Here is a 13,326-nt window from a genome sequence, read left to right as displayed (position 1 = left end):
AGTACCTATAGGCTATAGGCTAACTAATAAGACTATATAATTTATTGTTGAGCTTAATGATCCGGCAAAACGCATTTCGATTTATTTCGACGTAATATCTATTATTAATTTGGTTGACCTACTAATAATCCGACACCGAAATAAAATAAGCACACTCGGTCTTCGGTCATTTCGTTGAATTAATCTTTTCTATTTGTATAATATTCAAAATATTATTAATAAATGTTGATAAAAATGGTCGTTATATTATCGACGTCTCTGAAACTAGTAAAACACTAAGGCCCGATTTCACCAACACAGTTAATCACGGTTAACGCTTAATCGGCTGATAACAGATATTTAACCAGCCAAATTCGGCCGATTAAAACTCCGGTTAACTTTAACCGTGATTAACTGTGTTGGTGAAATCGGGCCTAAAACCCTAATGTATGGCATATGATAATCATAACTGCGTATAGATATACTTATGCGGTATGCACGCTTATGCACCCACAACCTATGTTGTGTTAACTATTAAATCTTTAAAGGTAGGTTGATTCATGTTGGTTTTTAATAGTAGGTATTCATTTATGTATTTTTTTTTAGTATTTATAAATTATAATCAATGGTGTTACTTTATATACCACACAGGTTTTATACATCGGATAGCGTAGAAATTCTGCTCTGAAGTCTAAAAAGTTTAAATAAAAAACAATTTTAAACGATTTATTTGATAATCCACATCGATAGCATGATTATTGAGTGACATTAGATTATTATAGTAGGCAACGAATAAAATATAAATAAATAATAAGAAGCTGGAAATACATCACTGGAAGATAATTTAATGCGTGTGTGTACGACGGTGGAAGAAAACAGATTACTTTTTCGTCGTTCTTTTGTGACTGCATTCTTCGACGCATTTGCGAACTCCGTCGTGGATATAATATAGGACGATTGTTTTCTAGTGAACTATAAATGAACCATATTATATCTTCGAGAAATAATATTTAAGCTACGTTTTGTTAAAAACATGCCATTTCCCATTAATTGTCTGTAGTTATCTGCAATATGGGTTTTGTACTCAAAATGTAAAAATATTTTGTAATTTTTTAAGATATTGCCTGGTTGTGAAAGATTCACCCTGTGTAGAGGTGTAGCTTTCAGCCGACACGAGACATGCGCGTTAAAGCCGTTTCCGAGGTAATAAATCTTATACCTGCAGACGGAAGACCTGTCGCGTTATATGAAAAAAATTATCTCTGCGACTATTATCACATCATATAATATCTAGCCGTATAGGCGTACGAGGTGATTTCGGTTTCCATGCGCAGAAATCTGAACACAAACAGATTATGATTTTTCACTACAACGCTGAAAAGAATAGACCGCACTGACGCAGCCGGTCGCAAAGAGTCTTATCCGATGCGCAGTGTTCGGGTGTTCTATTACAATATAATATTCAGCGCCAGTGCTCAAGAATAGTGCCGTGACAACTCGAACTATGTGATATTACGGCAGAATGATTTGAAAGTTTAAAATAACTCATTTTCTTATAATATTATATCATTGAAGTTGTACTTACTTTCAGCTTTGTAGATAAAACGAATGCTCGAAAAGTGCAGTATCATATCTAAGTGTAGCGTGTGCTGCATAAAAAAAAAAAATACACGCGCTTAATATAATATGGGTAGGTACATCATTACGTTGAATCATTAACCGAAATTTGCTCAAAAGTCACGTTTTTTGTAGTCGTATCACAATATGTAATATTATATTCTTTGCACCGCGGGCAATATTCTCGCATAGACCATCGCGTTTTTCTCCGACATATAGGTCCGACGTATATTGTTTTAATTTAAAATTCAATCTTTACTACGCCTATAACGCCCGTGATGTTCTTTTGTCTATTTCAGACACCCGTTTGACATATGTATATTATATAATATATGTGTAAATTTATGTCACGTTATTATTGCATTGCGTGAAACTCGTACGCGATGAACTGCATCTGTATAGTAATGCTTTCCGGTGAATACCGTTTTCTATATAAAAAAAACATTACAATAAGTCTACACGCGGCGTATATACCGCGCGAGCGTTATTCGATTCACTGCCCAATTCGATTGACACAATTTTTGATTTTTCTATTCACGTCATCCGTTAAGTTGACGAGGGTTCTCGGAGAGCGATTCTCCAAAACGTATATGGGTATTATTATTATTATTATTATCATCATGGGTGCATCGTTATTATGTTATATCCACTCGCGCAGATTCGAAATTTAGAACTTCATCACGACTGTGCGCGCTGCCATCAAACACTCGCGAGTTTCGTATATTATATTATACACGATGACGACGATGATGACGTGTGGACGTGAAACGAAGGCGATCGTTATATTTCTTCCGGGGGGAAAAAAATAAATAACCGCCAAATTGCGTTTCATTTTATTATTTACTCTTCGGAATCCGACGTGTACGACTATCCAACGGTTCCAGGGTTTTGATTGGAAAAACAATACTGTTGTGTACACTATACAACAACTGTACACACGCATTTCACTACCTATCTTATATGTATGGAATGCTTGCAACGGGCGCTATATCAACGGAGGTGTATATAACGCAACGTCTCGTGGATCGAGTTGATTGTTATTATTATTATGAGGTTAGATTCGGGCGGAATTGAAATTTTAAAAACGCGCGTCCGACGGTGTATTAATAACGATATTATACATTTCATTTACCCGACTCGGCAACCGTGAGCGGCGCTCGACCTATATATGGCGACTAATATATTATTATTATTATTGTGTGTACACAATATAATGACTGCTGCGGGATAATAATACGTAATATAATGACGAGCGGTGTACAAGTGCATTCCATTTGTTTCGCTCTGCCGACACATTCGAGTAAAAACGAAATAACAAAAATCAACCGGAAAAAAACTCCCGATAGTTCTCTCCGACGTCGGGGGGAAAGAGAGAGAGAGAGAGAGAGAACATTTAAAAACGTTACACCGCCGGTCGACGATTTATCGCGTCGACGGGAAAACGAACCCGAAAACCGACGACGCCCTCGGCCGACACTCGACTTCGGGTCGTCGCTCGGCAAGCGGGGCGGCAGAGTCGTATGCGTACATATTATAATATACCAACTCGTATATAATATAATATAATTGCTAAACAAACTCGGTAATTTCGACAGTTTTCGCCGCGCCGGTGCAGCGGGGACACGGCGCGGGGGTGGCTGATAGATGGGTTGTTATCTTTCAACGGCACTTGGCGTCAATAGATTTATTACCGTATTTATATATACATACATATAGGTGTATATATATATAATAATAATATGTATAGGCGTTTAAAAGGGTGCACGACACAAGCGTATTCATCTCTCTCCCTTTATCTGCGCAGTGTGTGTCGCACTCTACCCCTCTCTCTGTCACTGGTCTCTCTCCCGTAAAATCGCTCCAGCCGCCGCCGTTTAACGACAAGTCACATGTGCGGTGCGCGCCGAGGAGCAATAATTATACCCCGCGGTCGCCGGTTTAAAGTGTTTTTAACGCGAGATTTATGGCGGCCGTGTCGTCTGGGAGAACGGCGCGAAGATCTAAGCCAGCCAGCCCTTGACGTCGTTATATCGTTATTATTGTTTGGCTTCTCAGAGACCCGATTATAATATACCTTTGCTCTCGAAAATATTATTTCTAAGCACCTCTGCGGACCTCCCCAAAAAATATGTCCAGGTATTACGAGTACCTATATAATATATATATTATTGTTTTCATATATAGTTTATTGGGACATTTAAACGATTTGTTTTTGTTAACGAATTCTTTTTTATTTTTGGTCTACATATTTCTGGAGTCATTATTTTTCATCTTTGGCCCTGCACGTCTAATCTCAGAAAACGGATTGTTTTAGTTTTTGTACTTTTGTAGTGTACACATTCAATACAATTTGACCCGTTCCTGGTTTGTTTTCATTTAACAAATAACAAATATTAAGTTTGATCATATTATTAACCGTATAATTTATATGTTTAATGCATATTTATTATTATTTGATACACAATAGGTGATAATTATGACAGAAGGAACAATTAAATATTTAAAACCTTGATAATATTGTGTGAGTTTGTTTGCCTCTATTAAATATGTAAACTTTATTTTGAAAAAAAAAGATTTAAAATCCCGCTTAAAATTCGACTAGGTCTCTGCCTATTTGTACATATATAAATCGTTTCGCGTCTCGATTTCCTGGCGATAAGCGTGCCACAGAGGTATCTCGACGGATTTTCTGGCCGTATCCTATTCCTATACAACAACGGTCTCGCATAATTCGCGACGGCTTTTTATCTGGTCTTGTAAACGCGTTCGATTGCCAAAAAAAAAATAAAATATCCCGCCTCCGAGAACACCGCGAGTCCTTTTTCGAGCCTTTGCAGATCAGACTCGACATCGCACACACACACACACACGCGATGATTATTGTTATTATTATTATTATTTTCCGACATCGGTTCCGTCGGTGAGATCTTATTCGTATACGTTTACAACAATAATATTATTATTATTATTATTGTTATTATACATTGTTGTAGATATACTACGCCGTTTGTGTTTTTATCTCCGTACAAAGTAAACACCCTACGAGCTATTCCCCGCGGACTATGTTTGGTTTTCGCCCACTAATTTGTTTGATTTTAATACGCGCGCCACCTTAAACCTGCACGTGATAATAGTTATATGTCTGCCGATTAATAATGTGTTCGTAAACATTATTCGACCCGTCAGTCTTTTGTTGCTTTTTAACCCTCGCGGAACCGGGTGGGTGCATAAACATATACTTTGGCGGGGACGACGGACTTCGCGTTCATATTATATGATTTCAAGCAAAGCGTAGGTACATAGTTAAATTTAATAATACTACCGACGCTATACGACACTACCTGTTAAATGGATTTATGTGTCGCGGAGTGAGGTATACATATATTTTTTTTTTTTAAACGACACTCGTTCGGGTGAATACGAAACCTAAACGAATACGAAATTGGCGATCGAAACGAATGTATAGTATCCGAAATCGACAGTCAAAGCGACGATTTGTGTATTTGCTCTGGTCGTTGTCGATTTTTCATGATATATTTTTGCGCAGTACATTTTCGTACCGACACGGCAATCCCCCCCCCCCCCCCCACCGCGGTTTAACATTATTATACGGTTGTATAATAATATAATATAGGTATAGTGTATATTATTATATATTTATTATGTGTACCTATATGTAGGTACACATACCTAAGGTACACGCGTTGTCATTTTTACTTAGAAATACATTCCATCATTCGAACAACTTCTTGATTACGCTCTGGGCAATTTAACATAGAACACATTATATGAGATGTGTAATTTCGACTCGAAACCTGTTTGAAAATGGTTTTTATTTTTTCTCTTAAGTGTGCATCATAATTAATTCGACCCTGTAACTATTTCATACATTCTGTAATCGACAATCAATACCAGTAGTGCATTTTCGATTCATAGTTTATAAGCACTTATGTATCATTATTCAACCCATTATATGATTGAATTCCCGAGGTTTCGCTAAACCGGCTGAATCATAACCTATAAAATGTAGTGGAAACGAATTCCACACATCAACCGTGTATATTTGTTTTAATTAACATTTTACATTATCTGCTGCGAATGGATTATAATAATATACAGGTATCGGTATAATATATCACAATTGATACAATAACCTTTTTTTTTACCTCACGGTTTTATTATAATTTTGAAAAATTAAAATGAAAAACAATTTATTCGGTACCTATAGCTACTCAGTCCTCTATACACGGTACCGTTCAGTAATTCAGCAATATTGTGTTAACTTAAATGCTCGTATACCTACACATATAAGCATATTATCATGTTCACGTCCATGATATACCATGTCGTATTGACTATCGCTGCGGACAAAGACGCTGTCAAGTCCAGATAGAACCAGTGAGTTACCGAGTTCGACTCAGTAGATCAGCCTAAATTTTGGTAGATTAACTATAACATTTAATTGGTCTAACCCATTTAAACGAGTTTTCGGTCGGTAAAAGTTCTAAAACTCAGCGAGCCGTTAGGTAGGTACTTGCTTTTTCCTGGACTGGACAATGTTGTTTAAATAAATTATATATACATTCATTAATGACTATTCTCGTGATGATGTGTCATAAATTGTATACCATATTATAATACCCGTCATAAATGTTGAGTACCTTGTATAGAAAAATAATACAAAACACATGCAAACAAAATATTGAGTGCAATTAAAGTTAAAAACAAAATGTCGATTAATGTCGAACCACCTTGAACCGCAAACCGCTTGATTTTATTATTTCAAATAACGTTAAATTTAAAAAAAAAAATAAATTAATATACTCACTCGTTCACTGCTATAGTAGGTACCTAAGCAATATAAATAGTTTAAAATAGGTACGTATAGTAAATATACGTCAGAAAACTGGTGAATTAATTTTGAAACTAAAATAAACGTATTTGGCTTTAGGTTTACAAAATATACATTGCTCCTATTGCATTCCAAACAGTTAATCTAGTCTTTTATTTCATGAAATTCCATTAGCTTTATTATAATTATAATTATATATTTTATTCGTTGTGTAATTTAGTTTATGACACAGCTCCGTTAGATTTTATCACTTTTTTGTTATCTATTCGCTTGTCGTCCGTCTCACATTTGTATAAATTGATTTTTTTTCCATTAAAAAAAACCACTTTTATAATAGGGTTTGTACGTTTTCATGTCGTATACAATTTGTGTCAAATCTCAAAATAGGTAGTCATTAAAGTAATAAAATAAACACTTTTATGGTTCGAACCACGACTATACGTCAATATTGAAATTTATTTAGTAATGTATATATAAGTGTATAACGACACTGTATAATATATTATATTTTATCGTAGTCTGATATTTTGTCAGAATAACACAAGTAATGTTATTTTTCGTAAAATATATTATGCATTGAATATTAAAACTAATGGTCGTCGTCATATTTCGTAGTGATGAGTTGCGTCGGTTCGTTTCCCCTCTATAATTTTGACACTCGTTTGCTTTTATTTTCTTTCGTTGTAGGGATTTTCATCGTATATTTACGTCAAATTATATAATATTACTTCCAATTTAGAAATGATTTTTGTCTTCGTCGGTTGAAAAATAGTTTTTTGTTTGTAAAATATTATATAATGATAATTTTTAACATTCACAAATATACGACTAAATGAAGTAAAGCTGCAATATCGCGTAATTTACAAATGCTGGTTTGTGATAATAAAACATCCCTATCGTTACATTGATTATTCGCAACTTTTACAATTATATTGTATTTACATAATTATTCGCGTAATAACGGCTCATTATCGCAATGACGTTATACAATGTTTGTGTGAACAATATAAATTTAATAATAGAAAACAAATAAAATCGCAATGTAATTTTATAATAATTACCTCGGTAGGTACTTGGTTCGTTTCAACGTACGAAAAACTGTGTGTGTATGTTTACACGGTCCATCACAATATAATAATATAACCTGTAGGATCATTTTACGGCCGACGGGGTTTTCGACTTTGATCCGAGTCCATCATACATCCGGGGCCGCCGAATGGCGTGATGCGCAATAATAGCACTTTCGTTTGATACGGAACTCGATTATTGAACGTGCCATGGTGTGCAGGGGTTTTAATTGCCTATTTGAAGTTATTATTGAAATACGAAGCACGAACCTATGACAAAAAACTGGAGGTTTATCCGGTGTCAATAATGTACTTACCTATTATTATTATTATAGTATATTTTCGATTTACCAATACCCGTCGGTACGATTTTCGAAGTTTCGCTGCCATTTTGCCACGCTCGCTCCGCCGAACGCAGTCGAAACAAAACCGAAAAAAATCGTCACGCTATAGCGTAAATTCCTGCAAAGCTAACTATAATGTACACATAATAATATATACGTTAAGAGCTTAAATAGTTAAATCTAATGATTGTGACGAATATTCTGAATAGGTTTTATCTGTGGTTTTGTTATGCGAGGTTCCTCGACTTTAAAATACAAATATGTCAAATATGTCTTAACATGTCGCCCGTCGTTTGTCGAGAACGACGCCTATAACTATTGTTATTGATTTTATTTCTCTGCAGGCGTCTGAGATATTTGTAGATTTTAGCACTTGATGAAAGTTCTGCACATTTTGTTTACCGTTGTACGTTCTAATAATAAATAATATATACAGAGTGTACCAACCTGAAAGACGAGAACAATTGTATTGTAATTTCGGTGTAAAATTGTGAAAACCCCCAGACACTAACCCCGCACATTATAATGTTATATTAAATCGATGTACACGTATATATACCTTTAATATATTATAGATAATAAAATCTCGGTTATACTCGGATGTCGTAGGCACAGCTATAATATTTTATTTATATTCTACATATATATGTGAATTAAATCGTTATCGTTTTTCCACAGTGTCAAGAGACCCTGCAACCCGGTGACATGGCGGTGACGGCGAGCAGAGTCGGGTCGGGCGCGGCGTGGCATCCGGCGTGCTTCACGTGCCGCGTGTGCAAAGAAATACTTGTCGACCTCATATACTTCTACAAAGACGACCACGTGTACTGCGGTCGACATCACGCGGAAACTCTCAAGCCCAGGTGTTCGGCTTGTGATGAGGTATAGTATAATATTATACACAATATATTACAATATTCTGCACGCAGCCTTCCGTTTTGTATCTACTTGATTCACGTGCAGCCATGCGGACGTGATGGTATATAGGTTACCGCAATTTTTCTTCCCACTCATATAATATTGTGTTGGGTTTCGCCCGCGGTCTATATACTTTGTCCACCGACCACCGAAAATGTCACCCACCCACCAAGACACCGTCCTAATCCTCCCCCAATCGCGTCTTGTATTACCGTCTTGAGATGCCGTTTTACAATGACAAGACTATTTTACCGTTATATCGTGGTTTTAAAGGGAAAATATTATAAGTTAGACAATTTATATAGTTAACACCAATTTGGAGATAATAATGAAATAACCATTTTTCATAACAGTGCACAGCAAAAAAGTTATAAAAAATAGTTGAACCTTGAAAACCCTTGAACTGTAAAATAAACAAAAGGAGCAAATAAATTCAAAATGGATATGTCATTTTCATTCTTCAAAATATTATCTTCTTCGATTTTAAAATAAGTGATTTAGCTTCAATATTTCATTAATAGCACTAACAGCTAATCTGCGTCGACGAGTTTTCTATATCATTTCGTTATAACGCAACAAACAAAATCAGGACTACATATTGTATAAAATCTATGAATTCGTATATTTTGTCTATAATAAACTCATATGAAAACGATGGTCATAAATTTAATGATACTATTTTCAACACAATAATGGGCTGCAAAAGATAGTATTATATTATGCTTTTCACAAAGTATCTTACGTTATTATAATATACACAATATTATAAATATTACCTACTCGTTAAATCCGTCAACCAGATCAACTTAATGTTATCAGCTAATATATTATTATTCACATATTACTGCATATACTTGTATTAATCGCGTGATGATGTGTTCGCAGATAATCTTGGCTGATGAGTGTACGGAAGCAGAAGGTCGTGCTTGGCACATGAAACACTTTGCGTGCTTGGAGTGCGACAAGCAGCTCGGGGGCCAGAGGTACATCATGAGAGACGGTCGGCCTTACTGTCTGCAGTGTTTCGACGGCCTGTTTGCCGAGTACTGCGACTCTTGCGGCGACCCCATAAGCGTGGACCACGGTGAGTTATTTTTTACTAAACAAATTATTAGGTATATACGATTTTTATACGAAATTGACGCGTATGGGGTAAACATTAGAGGGGTGCATGGAATTAGTGGGCCAGACGACCCGACGACCAAACTTATAATTTCCTTTTATATTTATCGATTTGGTAATTAATGAGTTTTAATTACTTATTAATAATATATTATACGCCTATTAAGTCATTATTATAGGACGAACACATAAACGTTCCAGCTTAAACAACTTTCGTATGCTATACCACATACACGTCACGCAGTGAATACCTATTAAGTATCCCGAAATTCTGTGAGGTTAAGTACGCAATAACTTAATTAAATACTCTCGAGCAGCTTGAGTTGCCCAAATTATTTTTTCTAATTGAATCACGGGTTTATAACGCGTTTTCACATTACACATTATATCCGTGTCGTGCAGTTAATAAAATCAGACCGTGGATCGTCGATATTTTGAACCATCCACACAATTATATATACCTAGACACCGCTGAAATACTAAATAGTTTAAACGCAATATCGATATACACGATAGTATTTCCTACTCGACGAATATAAAATTATTATATGTGCAGACTGCCCGACAGCAGCGATTCCACGTAGGTACGTGTTGTATCGTAATAATGTATAATAATATTATTAATTATTGTCGAAATCGTGTGTGAAAACGTGCGCACAAACGCCAAAATAACACTTCAACTTTTGAGTTTTGACGGTGAAAGTTGCGGGCAGTGCTCTGCGAATCGGAACCATTTTGATATCATATAAGTACAGTTCACCTCCGCACCTGACACTCATTAGTGCTGAGCGATATTGTATATATGCGTTTCCACGGGGTATATACGACACGCGTATATTTGACCTAAACCTCTCCTACAGCACGATAGAATGTCGAAATCGAAAGTAACGTTCGTATCATGTGTCATAATTCATAGTATGTAACACATTAAACTATAGGGCTCGGCTTATTATTTTCCGGTCGATCGTATTGTTTTCCATAAAAACGGCTAAGAATGAATAAAATCACAATTTTTTTGCGCATTTTAAACATTTTACAGATTCAGGAGCATATTTCGTTTTTTTTATGCATTTATTTTATTAGGTTTTTTAAAACGTGCATTTCAAATAATTACTTAGATACCTTTTAATCATATCGTATCATTAGTTTTTTGAACGTGAATGGTTCACACCATGGCAAGGGCGGATCTAGAATCTGTGTACGGAGTTAGTATGGACACTTGAATTTAAAACATTTTTATGATGCTGATTTATAATAATTAATAATAATTAATAAAAAATCATATTATATTTTTTTTTTGAGTGGTGAGAGGGCACTTGCCCCCAGTGCTCTCTCTTTGGGTATCCACCTTTTGTTCATAAAAGTGATGAAAAGTCATACGTTTGCGGTACTTTTAATTTTATTTAATTCGACGTAACAATATGTTTTATTTCTAATAGCTTGGTCTGAATATATTATTTTTATATAGGTACCTATAGATAGGTGCAAACGTAGATTTACGAGCATATTATTTTAATTATGTGTAAAAAAAAAAATATATAATAACAAACGTACCGCGTTAAGCTTTACTCGTGAAAACGATAATATTTAGAGAAATGTTCGCACTGCGAATAGTTTAACAATATTATAATAATATCAAGTAGGTACTATCTTCATAATAATAACATTAAACACATCATTATAAATCGATACGAATTTGTTTCCATTAAATAACGTTTAAAAAAAACTAACCCTACGCTGTCCGTATTCTTGTGTACGCGCCGCGTTGCTTATACTGTCGTCGCGACGACGCGTATTACCTATAATACTTATAGTTATGTTTTCAGAGACTAATTATTCAAATACCTGCTTTTCATATACACATATTATTTTATATACCAATGATGTATAATAATATACTTTGACCGCGTCGAGACTCGAGAGGCTGTTGCCCGTTTATACTGCCGCACATGCCGCCCGTATTGTAAGTTTAACTATATAGGTACGCGTCGCTATTGTGTAAATAACGAGTCTCCCGCACGCTATATATTTACACGCTTTAATACGTCAGATACTCCGGAACAATACCTTATACGTATTATATATACATAATAATATAGGATACATTATACAGTATACATATTAATATATTATTATTGTATTATTATGTAGGTTAGATTATTGTTATACATATTATACACTGCACGAGAACGCCGCGGTGTATAGACTACACAAATTACACAACAATCGTGAAAAATTTAAGCGATAGTATTATTTTAGTACACTGTTATAGTATTTTTACAGTACGTTGTTGTGGCCTGTTGGTGGTGAAATACTGTACCACGCAGCTGCACCCTTGCCGAAAATAACGCGCGAAATATTATTATTATGATAATAATAATATTCTGCCGGGGTGACTATTTTAGCGGCAAACGCTATTTTCAAAAACCGTCGATGTTTCTCGTTTGAAATCTTTTTCGAAAATTTAAGATAATATTATCATAACATAGCCTAACGTCGTGATATGATGCCAACCATACGCGCCGCAGTCCTACGTTATACATTTTGCCCTTATTTTTTTACACCGTCATTTTACCTATGTTTGTGGCCATCAGTGTGTTTTTCATTTTTATTTCATTAAAATATTGGTGCGCATAGTTATATTATATGAATACCAAATATTGAACACAATATATAGCTTTTTAAATTCTTAGGTATCTATTTTTGTCCGATATTTATGTACAGACATCGACATTTTAGGCAAAATATTTTCTGCTCGGTAGTTAAAAAATCAAAACCCCCCTATAGTAGTTGGCCATTTAAACCGACATTCAGCTGCAGCATGCAGTGGTTTCGCAGGCAATCACGTCAGTGAAAATATTACAACTGCGAGTAATAATATCTGGGTTGCAACTTACATTTTACGGGAAAAAAATTACGGTATATCTCATGATATTTATGAAAACGACGAGAAAAATATTCCTCGGTGTCAGACGAATCGCCCTGTATATATTGTGGTACTCGGCGGATTAAAAAGGAAGAACATCGAGCTATCTGGGCAATACAGACGTCGAATTATTCCAAGCAGCGCGGGTTCGTTTGAGAAAACCCGTTTTTGTATTATTATATTATATTATATTATAAAGAATACACCGTGTGCGTATACAAGATATCCGTGTTTTAACGACGACACATAAAACACTATAATATTATTATTATTGTTGTAATATATATTATGTATACGTGTATATAACGAAGTGAAACCTTTTAAAGAGGACACCCGTGAGACCAAAAACAAAATCGTTCTTCCCGCGTACTCTAACGCTATAATATATTATATTATATTATATTATATTATATTATTTACACAGGCAGCAGTACGGGCGTATGAATTCTATATTATGGTATATACCTAGGTTTTGTTGCAATCGCGTGCGTGTACAGGACA

General features: G+C 35.1%; 1 protein-coding gene across 1 annotated transcript in view; it reads left to right on the top strand.

Moving 5' to 3' along the window:
* The window catches only part of LOC132938988 (protein prickle-like), an 83,869-nt gene that overhangs the window by 55,325 nt on the left and 15,218 nt on the right, over window positions 1–13,326 (top strand). Inside the window, 2 exon segments of the mRNA XM_061005972.1 lie at window positions 8,538–8,741; window positions 9,663–9,861. Coding sequence (XP_060861955.1) covers window positions 8,538–8,741; window positions 9,663–9,861 — 403 coding nt within the window.

This window comes from Metopolophium dirhodum, chromosome 2 (assembly GCF_019925205.1).
Source record: "Metopolophium dirhodum isolate CAU chromosome 2, ASM1992520v1, whole genome shotgun sequence".
In the NCBI taxonomy this organism is placed as follows: Eukaryota; Metazoa; Arthropoda; class Insecta; order Hemiptera; family Aphididae; genus Metopolophium; species Metopolophium dirhodum.
This window is presented reverse-complemented; position numbering and strand designations above follow the sequence as displayed.